The 12085-nt window shown below is 35.8% G+C and overlaps 1 protein-coding gene across 2 annotated transcripts in view; it reads right to left on the reverse strand.

Annotated features, from left to right (window-relative positions):
• The window catches only part of HBT (CDC27 family protein), a 43668-nt gene that overhangs the window by 18287 nt on the left and 13296 nt on the right, over window positions 1-12085 (reverse strand). For both annotated transcript variants that reach the window (XM_088958749.1, XM_088958750.1), the window contains exons 6-10: window positions 10358-10671; window positions 10007-10153; window positions 5241-5472; window positions 2566-2795; window positions 2395-2460 (exon numbers count right to left, since the gene is read on the reverse strand). In XM_088958749.1, coding sequence (XP_088814875.1) covers window positions 2395-2460; window positions 2566-2795; window positions 5241-5472; window positions 10007-10153; window positions 10358-10671 — 989 coding nt within the window. The remainder of the gene's footprint in view (window positions 1-2394; window positions 2461-2565; window positions 2796-5240; window positions 5473-10006; window positions 10154-10357; window positions 10672-12085) is intronic.

Raw genomic sequence — 12085 nt, forward strand, 5'->3', positions numbered from 1 at the left:
ATCAGTCATTCATAAACGTTGTAGTGCCAAATAGTCAGAACGTTGGATATGCTTTTCATAAACACTGTAGTGCCAAATAGTCATTTATAAACATTGTAGTACCAGCTCAAAATATGCTTTCCATAGACATGTACAATAATTCATAAACGTTGGATAAGAACTCCATTTATTGCATTAGACAAAAAGGCAATGGTCCAAGTATTTAATCAACAAATTATTGTACATGTCTAGCATGGTAACAATGAGACAAAGTCAATGGGATGAAATTCCAAGAGTTGATTGGCTTCAGTGTTATAAAAGTGCCTAGTCACAGACTGATTGCATGTGGTTTCCTGGGTCAACAAAGCATCTATTAGATCGACAGATCAACTAACATCTGTATGGCCTCAGTGTTTTCAACTCATCTGGTTGGACCAGTGACCGGGTCATAATACCAGTTCAAGTCAATCTTCAATCCACTACTACAAAAGTCCATTGACTTGGTTAACGATCAATAGCAAGGTTCAAAGTATCGAATACGATATGCCCCACGTATTGTATTGTATCTTTTGGTCTCGATACACCTATTTACAGGTGTTTCAGGACACCCATTTATTTCAATAAAAAAAACATCTCCAAAAATCAAATATTGAAAAAAAATAACTGAAAAAAACATTGAGCGGTTACTTTTTAGTACCGATACACCCCTGCCGATAAACAGGGGCTTATTGATACTTTGAACCTTGATCAATAGACCTGGGCTGTTAAACCATTACCCCATCTGACCTGTTCAGTGGATTACCAGGTTCTGCTATAATATTTTTGTTCTGAAATTTGTTAAGTCAATGACATCACAGGTTGATTCAGATGGTTGACCAGGGACCACTGATCCAGAGGGGAGAACAGCTCAAGCTCTGGGTCAGGTTCTAAAACACTGGGTGGCCTAGCTAACCTAGTCAATTTATTTTAAAGTCTTATTTATGTGTTTATCTATAAAAAGGTCATTACCCAATGTTGGTCCCACCTATCTAGGGTCTTGGGAGGGATGTAACGGATATGGTCCTAAAATTTGGCATTTTTTCTCAATAAGTGGCCACTCTCAAATTTGAACCCACATTTTCATGCTTGACATCATAAGGTTTTACCATTAAATCAATTATCGGCTCCTATTTTTATCTATAATTATTTAAAATAATATCATATATAGAACCATTATTAACAAAAAATAGTATATACCATAGAAACAAGAAACAAAATAAAAAAATTATTGGAGGATGGGTTCTTATAGGTCTTCCAATCATTGGTATGCCGGTGTATGGTTACCACAAACAAGAGGACTGCATCAAATAATCAATTTACAATCTTTTTTTGAAAAAAATAAAATAAAGGCTATCAGTCCCATCTAACCTTTTATATGTGCAAAACAGACTCTAGAGTAAATGTTATATAGGATGCAGTTGGTAAGAATAAATATGCAAATATGTACAGTTTATGACCAATGAAAGAGATCAAAACTATTTGAAAGATCTTCCAAACCTGAAAATTAAAACTTAAGAGTAGAAAAGAAAAATAAATAAATAAATAAGAAACATTTGAACCCAATTGTTCTAGAAACTATTCAAGAATTTTGCTTCTAAGAATTGAAGTACAAACAATTCATCTATTAGTTATAATGAAAGAACAAATATGCTTTCCATAGAAAAAAAAAACTCATAGACACCATCATAGAAATCCCTAATTATGTCCAAGAAACAGTTTAAATCTTGGAAACAGCCCATTTGTATGTGCAGGAGTAAGGCTGCATAAATCTGTCCCTCCCCAGACCCCACATTGGTAGGAGACTTGTGCACTGAGCTGCCCTTTTTAAACAGTTTAAATTTAATTTTCCCATATTTCAATGTGAAATTTTTTATTTGTTTAAGCAAAATATAAGACTTACTTTATGCAACTTTTTATCGGTTGTCTTCTTTAAAAAGCTAACTAGCTTTGCTTGGATTTGGGGAAAGAAATGGAACCAGACTCCACCTCCCCCAAGACTGGTGGATTCAAAATGATACCCCACCCTACCCCCAACAAAAAATTGAGGATTTTAAAATCTGCAATATGGTGGTAAAGATGGCTTAAAATCTCTAACTTTCTCACATCCTGAACAACATTTTTCTTGGAGCCAAACTACAAAATCCACAAACTTGCAGAATGGTTGACGGGAGGCAAAAACTCTTCCTCTACCCTATTCACCAAAACATATTAAAATACATAATGTTTACAAAGAATTGGGATAAATCATGATATTTTTTTATAATATCCCATATTTTATGTAATAAAATGCAATCCATTCATAACTTTGATAGCTACGACATCAATACTAAACATGGAGTATGGGTAAACCAGATAATTTGAGAACACAAAAACTACCTGGGAAAGCACCCATCCCGTATTATACTGCCTGTGTGAAAGCTTTGCATAAACATCCAATGCATCCTGCTCCATGTCAAAGCATTAAATAATTATCAAAATCTGCATCATCAAGGAAGAGGCAGTATTTATGTAGTTATTTATTTATTTTCCAACAACCACCATTAATACCTGGCACCTGTACATACAGGAAAGTCTGTAGCCTTCACCAAGAATTCTCAAAAGGTCAAGTAGTTCCAAAACACCACTTGAAATTCTTGAACCATTTGTGAGAACCCCACCCATCTGTGTGCTTGTTCTCTCCCGTTCAAGAGATTTATCATCACCAGATGAAGATGCGCTAGAAGAATTTGTTGTTGCATTATCTAAACGAGTGTCATCAAAAGACTCAGATCGTCTACCTACAATAAGATTAAAGTGGAAGCTCTATCATTCTTTCAGTGAGCCATCGAGTATATATAAGCATAAAAAAGACCAAGAATACATATTTGAAAACCGAAGTAGCAGTATAGAAATTTGAAACAGAGACCTAACTAAAAGAATAAACTTGTGACATTTTTTTTACATATTAATCTCCTTAGAGATATGTACTCAAAAAACCAATAAAGGAAAAAAAAATTATAGAAACTTAGAAACTCACGAATATATGAGAGAAGAGGGGCTAAGGCAGATTCCCAAATAAAAAATAGAGAAAAAAAGGAACTTCAAAACTCCTAATTTCTCCCAGAACTAACCCTATTTGCCTCAATTAAGTCCTTTTATTACTAGCAACCAATCCATGAGAAGCAAGACAACATCAGCATAAATTCTTGTACTGATCCATAAGCACTATCAAAGATCATCACTAAAATAGCAATACCATCTTGCTTAAAATGTGGCTTCCTCTTGCGGATATTTGGTGATACTTATCGGTATCTATCCATGAAATAATATCTCTAAAAAATCAATTCTAAGAGAAATGAAAGCTAGGGATGCAGGTCAGGCAAGCTTGGCCAGGTTTAAGGTCCAGCCCCAAATATTGGGCTTAAGACCCAAGCCCAGACTGAGACCAGGGTCAAGTCCAATCTTTCCAGCCCAAGCCTAGCAGTCCTAGCCAAACTGAAAATTGACATACATGGATTGGGCCTGGGCCTGAGTTGGGCTCAGAATGGTCAATTGGTCTCAAGCAGGCATGTTAGGCCCAATGTACTAAAAATTTGCATGAACCTATTTAGTATCACTAATTTAAACCTTTAGGATTTGTAGGTGTATGCATGCAAATATGTATCAACATATTTATGTATGTATGCCTATAGTCAAGCTGAACTTGTATTGGGCTAGGATCGGGCTAAGGTGCCAGGCTCAAGCCAAACTTGGGCTACCTAAGGGCTAGTTCCAAGCCCAGCCTATGCAAAAATGTAGGCTGGATCGGTCCAGGCTTAGGTTGGCCCACCCAAGTTGCAACCCTAATGCTAGTACCGTACATATAATGATCGTGACCTTGTAAAGAACTTTAAAAACCAAATGTTAAATAGTGTTTATTACAATATATAGGGTTCATGGTGTTAACACCTTATTTAACTCTTTCTTAGTGATTGTAGGTGATAGTGGGGTGCCTAATTGCCTTGGGGGGCACCTAGCCAATAAAAACTTTATAAAATAAAGAACTAAATTCTGGATGGATCCCTACTTTTCTAAACCATTCTGCATGCATATAGAAGTAAATCCGACTTCTAAATCTGATAAGAAACCTGATTAAAAAAGTAAAAAGTGAGAAAGGAAGAACAAAACAGCGGAATAGAAGAAAGGGATGGAGAAGAAGAAGAGGTTCGATAATCACCTCTCTCCCCTCACTAATCCATTTATTAACCTTCATTAATGCGGTTAATTACAAATCAGCCCTTAAGTGGGGCGTCCAGCTAAGCATAAACTTAAAATAACTTAAAAGAAGTTAACAGGCCCATTAGCATACAAAATAAATAACCTACTACTGAAACATAAAATAGACACTAGAGCCCATTCGGTCCAGTCTCTCTACACATATTAATTGAAAGAATAGCAATTCTCTTTATTAAGAACATTAATTTTCCTCTCAAAAATGGTAAAGCATTGTATCTAAAGATAAAAAGTATTTTAAATATATTGATTTCAATACTTTCAAAAATAAATAATACTAACACAATAAACATTTAATAGAGCAATTTCATGTCAATTAGCAATTAAAGGCCATATTTTGCTATACTACTATATGATAAAAGTTTAACATAGAAGGTAATAGAGAAAAAGAACAAGAGTGGAGTTATTCTTTTATTTAATGTAAGAGAGAGAGAGAGAGAATACAAAAAACGAAAGAAAAAGAAACCTCTTTATACTTTTATTATTTCTTTTTTTTTTCTCTTCTCAAAACCCTTTAATCTTTTAAATTCCAATAGTAAAACTTTAAAATAAAGTGTAAATGATATATATAAAATGTAAATGGTACTAACATAATAGAATGTATCAGCACGCATATAAGTAAGATATAGTAATATGAATGATATTATAATAAGGTGTTCGCCTTGTCATTTTTATCGTCTAAATGGGCACCTTGTTACTACTTACCACAAGTCGAGGCATTTAGGCAAGGCACCTAGTGACCTAGGTGATGTCTTGCCAACTATGGCCTTTCTATTTCCACAACTTTACAGGGTCAGGGTGTTAAGCATAGTTAATACAGAATGGATGTAAGTAGGGCAAAAACTTAGTAAGGTGATAGCATGTATTAGATAGAGCTGGATACAAGCACTCACATAAATGGCAAGTGGGCATAACAGAGAGTGAAAAAAAAGATAAATTCTCAAAGGAAAAATCATAGTGAAGTTTATCACCATCATCAAAACTTTCACTAGCACTTGTTTGTCCCTTACGAACTGCCCCTGAACGAGAAGCCGCCAAGCCCAATTTAGATGATGAAGAAATCCCTCCAAGATACCTAGCAGAAGAATGGCCAGCTCCATTTGCTCCAACTTGTGGAGCATTCAAGTTTGAATTTACTGCTGCTTCTCCTGCAAGTCTTGTACTTCGTCTAGGCCCAGAATCAGAAAATAACCTTCCTGAAACCTGCAGACAAACATCAAGGCAATTACACTCAAGCAAGACTCATATACTGATAATGTTAGGTATTCCCGACAATAGATGAGATAGTAACATACATGATTAAATATCATGGAAATAATCCATATTTTGAAGGATTAGAAACAGGTACATAAGATTATCGTGAAAATACAAGAAACACAAGCATGCACCTGAAGCGAAGCAACATGAGTAAAAGATGGATAAAATTTCTGCACTCCAAGTCTAACCAACAGATAACAAGACAAAGACATAATAAAGCAACTGAGCTGACTACAAAGTGAAAGTACATAGACAAGAAAATTAAGGGTTTACAAATTTTGGTGCCTACCTACAAACAAAAGAGAGAGAATAAAGAAGTGGTGGTATCAATAAAAAAGGCCACTCAAGAAAGAAGACAAAAACCACCAAAGAACAGGATCAAATTTAGAGGAATGAGAAAAAAGCTACTGATTTTGGTATGCAAGAATGAAGGTTCTGAACTTAAGTCTCGACCTGAACTTCAGTCCCTTCAGGAGTGCAACATATCATGGGAGTTCATGAGAACTGCACAATACCAGAAACAGCAGAATAATATAGAGACAACAGGAAACAACCCTTCATAGTTTTCTATTTAAGTATAAGAAAAATAATAAAAAAACACATATTATTCAGTAAAAGAATGTGTAATTGGGTGGCTGAAAGATCCAAGAAAGTGACTTTAACACTAGTTATATCAATTTAGAACTCCAAGCCTTTACATAGTATATGAATATATGACTCCTTGTTATGCCAAGATCCAGAAAGGACTTGGCAGATGAGTTATCTAAGAATGGTGATGGTGTTTGTAGGGATCCTACACACAGTCAGATAAGCCTTCCCCTTTTTTTGCACTCCATTTCCTCCATGTTCTTCATAGTCAAAAGATTTCCATTACCAATAAAAAAAAGCAAATAACATGTAGAATAAAAATAAAAAAAAAAAAGGAAAAACAAGACAAATAACTAATGATGTCTTTGTGCACAAATATGATAATCCAACATCATACTTCTTTGTTTTTTAGTATTTTACCCTAAAAGCTGATCTCTAACAAAATCCACCAAATGCATATGTTGGCGAACTTACACTACCTGATAATTCCATCGATATGTTAAAGAGAAACATAATTCAAAAAAAATGTTGCCTGAAAAATGAAGACCATTCCAAGATTCAATGATATCATGCCACCTGATCTCTTCAGTTTTTAATGTCATTCACTCATTCTTAACCAATAAACTCAAGACAATGCCCCATTTAAGGATTTGGAGAGGGATATGTGGTTATTTATTCTCTTAGACCATGCCACCCATTATTTTGAATAGTTATTTTGTCTGCAAAATGTCCCAACTTTTTACAATATGCATCCGACTTTCTGGACAGAGCCATGTTAAACTGACCTGCTGTACACATATCAAATCAGTTGATATGAAAGTCATATAACATATCACAAGCAAGTTTTAAAAAGTTCTATTTCAATGGATATTTAAGCCTAGCAAAAGGGACGCATATGTTAAGATGTGTCATCATCACCGGCATGCAATAAAGATTCCTTAATATACTTTCAGAAAAACTGTAAAAATTAAAAAGAAAATGTTATAAAAAAATTTAGTTCATGAGTTTAAAGGGCCATGTCAAGTGCATAAATTCAAGTGCTAATTTTTAGCAATATTTTCCTAACATCTCCTTATAATTCATATCAAGTTGGATACATACCCAACTCATCAGAACTTGAAGTGAAAAAAGAAAAAAGTAAAAAATAAATATTTGACAGATCCAGTACATGCTCCATACCTACACCCATGCTCTTTGTGCATTATTGACATGAGCACTTTTGGAGAGTTAAAATGAAAAGCATGGCTATGATGAAATTGTTAAAAGCATTTTTCCTTTTCTGATCATTAATAGAAAGCTTTATTGAGTAACAAAAAATTAAAAAGATAGAATGATACGATAAATAAATAAATATATATATATGTATATATATATATATATATATATATATATATTCATAAGTTTAAAGGGGCATGTCAAGTGCATAAATTTAAGTACTGATTTATAGCAATATTTTCCTAAATAGCATCTACTTATAAATTATAATTCACATTGGGTCAGATAAATAGCCAACACATCAAAACTTGAAGCGAGAAAAGAAAAAGAAGAAATTAAATATTTGGTAGATATAGCCCATACTCCATAATCATGACAGTGTTAAAAGCCTTTTGCCTTTTGGTCATTAATAGAAAGCTTTATTGAATAACAAAAAGAAAGAATTGAAACAAGAAAAACAATGAAGAAACAAAACAAAAAAACAAAACAAAAAAGATAGCACTGATCTAGATCCTTTTTTAATAAGTAAATGGCAAAAATTTTATTAAATGAAAAGAAATTACATATCAGGGTGATGAGACAGCACCTGAAAACAAAGAAAAACAAACCAAATTAGATAACAGGCTCTACATTACATATTTGATATCCCAAAATCCTCCTTTTTTGATGACTGAATTCAGGAAGAATCAACACCCATTCTACCACAGATCTGCCCACAGCTGCAATCATCTTCTCCATGCTACAAGCCTTGTCTTCAAAAGTCCTCATGTTCCTTTCCTTCCGTATGTTCCAGCATTTGCAAATGGGATAGAACTCCATACTAACCTCACCTTCTTGCATCCAGACAGCCTAGGCCATGTTGAAAAAATCTCAGCTGTTGTGGTTGGGTGAAATCCAGAGACCCTAAACATGGAAGTAAACACATTCCACAGGAACCTTGAGAAGTTGCATGAGATGAATAGGTGAATCATGTTCTCCTCCTGTTCCTCACAAAGGCAGCATCTGGAAGCCATGTTAAAGCCTCTGGATTTCAAGTTATCGGCTGTCAAAATGCTGTCCATTGCCATCAGCCAAGCCAGAGCTTCCACTCTTGGAGGAACTGGGTTTCCCCAAATGCCCTTAATGTGATTCACATCTGAGATAGATTTGCTGAGAGCCAGATAACATGACTTAAATGTGAACTTGCCATTCTTGCACTCTTTCCACCAAAGCTTGTCTCTGAGCTGAATTGTAGGTTTTATACCCTCCAGTTTCTCAGAGAGAAATGCATTCTTCAACTTCTCTGTTCAATAAAGGCCTCCTGAATTTCAGACTCCGGATCAGCTGCTCTCCCCTCCTTTCGTAGCAACCGCTAATAGTGACTTCTGCCTCTGTTAATCTATACAGTCTTGGACATAGGTCACAGAGCCTTGCCACCCCACACCACTCACCCTCCCAAAACCTGATTTTAGATCCATCCCCCACTACAAAGCTTGTTAGGTCCTTAAATTCCTTGTTGAAGATCATGATCCCCTTCCACACACTCACCGCACAGGAAGCCCTCACCTTCTTTGATTCCCAACCAAATCTCACAACTCCATACTTCCCCACCACATCCCTCCTCCACAAAGAACTCTCCTCCCCTCCTAAGCTGAACCTCCATAGCCACTTCCCCAATAAAGCCCTATTGAAAACTCCCACTCTCCTTATCCCTAGCCCTCCCCTCTCCTTTGGCCTGCACACCTTATCCCAGCTTACCAAGTGAAATTTTCTTCCCACTCCTCCCGCTCTCACCCCATCACAAAGAAAATCCCTTTGGAGCTTCTCAATCCTATCTGCCACCTTAGGTGGAATTTTCAGCAAAGATAGGTAGTATGTCGGAAGACTCTTGTCCTGTAGGCTAGCTCTCCATAGATGGCCCCCAATTCAATATATCTACTTAGAACCCACATTGAGTTGGACACATAGCCAACCCATCAAAACTTGGAAGTGAGGAAAAAAAAGAAATTAAATATTTGGTCCCTCTCATGCATTATTGGCACAAGAACTTTAGTGAGTAAAATGAAAGACATTGCTATCATGACATTGTTAAAAGCTTTTTTTCCCTTTGTGGTTGTTAATAGAAAGCTTTATTGAATAAAAAAAAAGAAAGAATCACACCAAGAAATACAAAGGAAGAAACAGAAAAAAAAAGGATAACACTGATCTGTATCTATTGGCTGGACATAACCAGCCCCCAATACTCTCATCCTCTAGGCTAGCCCTCCATAGCCGGCCCCCAATTCAATGTATCTCTCTTCACCCCCCCCCCAAAGCTAATGTATTAACCTTTATACCACTTCAAGGAACAAAAAAATTATCTTTCTTATCAGAAGAAATGGAAAAAACTAGGGGTATAACTTGGGTCAGACCAACTAGTAGCAGTAGGTTGGGTGATAGCTAACCCAAATGTAAAAGGAAAAAGGTTTCTGATTTTTCCTCTTTTATGCATTTTTTGTATTTTTAAACAAGGGTATTTTGTCATTTTAATTTGTTGGTAAGGTGTTTGTCTTTTCAGTTTGTCTAAACCCTATCTTCATTAGCTACAACTAGCTAAAACTATTTATTCATATGTTTGTCAACACAAGAAAAAAATCATTGGATTGATCCAAAAAAGAAGTGAACATGAAAAAGGAATTGAAAAAAAAAACTCTCCAACCTTCCGTAGTTTCCCTTCATCAACAAACTTTCTTCGAGGGCCTTGGATGGTAGCATTTACTGTTGACCTTGGAGAGCTTTCACCACTCAATATATTTATATTAGGCTGAACATTTCTACACAAAGGCGGTGGAGCAACACCTGATAACTGTGAGGCAATAAGGGAGTTAGGGATCTATCTTCCATGTTGTTATATTTATCTGTGGTGCAAATTTTATGGAAAAATCAACAATGTACTGTTATTAGTTCACAAAAAATAGATAATTCAACTTGAAAAATAAAAAAAGAATGCCATTTTATATAACAGGTCAAGGAGCAATGTAGCAGACAATGTGAGGCCAAAACATCCTACCTGTGCCGGCATTGGTGAAGGAGTACTATACACAGACATGTTAGAAGAACCACCATTGAAGGGTTGACTAGCTGGACCACCAGACAGAACTGCACCATGATGATTTCCTGGTATATCTCTAATACTATTTCCTTGTGTATTTTTTAACTGCCTAGGGCTCATGTCTTCTGAGCCCAAGGTCCTATTTAAAACAACAATACGATCCTCACTGACAATTTGCAAATTTTGGGGATTCAAACCATGGTTTAGTTGTTGCTGTTGAATGCAAAGAGCAGCTGCTTCACCAAAAACTGCATTTGCTTCTTCTGCGGCCCCTGAAACATAAATAACAATACTTGATAGTTTGGATAGAATATATGAAACTAAGCACTAAAAGTCTAAAACACACTAACAATGGGAAATTGAATTCATTAAGTGTATATATACATACATACATACATATACATATGCAACATTTTTCAATCTCAAGGGCAAGGCCACTTGTTGAAGTTTCCATGCCTGATTGCTGCCATGCAATAACACCTTGACTATAATAAAATACATGAAATAAGCATTAAACGAGAACAAAAATTGGATTTCTTTTATTCTATAAAGAAAATTGTTTGATCATGCAACATCTTTTTCCAACAGCAGGGGGCTTTTCGCTAGGAGCTGGTATGCTTGGTTCCTTTCATAGCCTATCATTTTATCTTTCCCTTCCATCCCTCTTTCCCCTTTGTGTGAATAGCAAAACATTTGTATACCAAGAGGAAAAAAGGTTAAAAAATGCTTTGCAATATTCTTACGCAAAAAAGATCTCCATACAGTATTATCAACAGTCCGAACCATATTCCATAAACCCCACCCAAAATCATACCTGACAAACCACTCAAAATCTATCAACACTACAACCCATTCAAGAACATGGGAACCCACATATGCACAAAGTCAATAGGACTTCGTGTGTGTGTGTGTGTGTGCACATGAGCATGGATATGACGGTGTTCCTTCCTAGTTCATAATGACCACATTCAAGAGAACTTAGTGGTAGTTTCCAATCTTTCACATGGTAAGAGAAAGTTACAGTGGCAACATTGGTGGTGCAAGGTGTTGTCTGATGACAGAAGAACAAAGAGAAAGAAAAAAGAAAAAACTTGTAGCCTTATGTCTTAGCAGAAGACATAGCCCTAGATTGAGTGGAATGGCATGATAGGATTCACATAGCCAACCAAAATATTTGGGATAAGGGTCAATAGTTGTGATAATCAAGGTAACGCAAAACCAAGTTGCATGATACCCAAAAGCACCATGATGGTATAAGGCCTATACTAAAGGCTGGAAAAAGCAGTTAAGAATTCTACAACCTTAGTTGATTCATATACATGTCTTAGAGGCCTCCCCATAAGCATCACATGGAAGTACAATATTTCTAAAAGCTTATCCAACAAAGAGATCTGCCCATCCATCCAGAACAAGAAAATTGTCACTAGAAGGACCATCAAAACCAGCAGAAAAATAGTATCTAATTGCCCTGCATAAAATGGGATAAGCAAAAAAAGCTTGAGGCCTTTGCCATATATTGAAACCCCAAACAAGGAGCTAAAGAATATAATATGTTAGACCCCAAATTCCTAGTTCATCTCTGAGTGCTGAAGAACTTCCCATTTTCCAAGGGACACAAGTTCTCATAAAAGCATCCCATCAAAGTTAACCATAAACTTTCCCATAGACTACAGAAGGGGGAAATAG

This window comes from Nelumbo lutea, chromosome 8, assembly GCF_056320005.1.
Source record: "Nelumbo lutea isolate HS-2025 chromosome 8, American lotus-T2T, whole genome shotgun sequence".
NCBI classification, from domain to species: Eukaryota; Viridiplantae; Streptophyta; class Magnoliopsida; order Proteales; family Nelumbonaceae; genus Nelumbo; species Nelumbo lutea.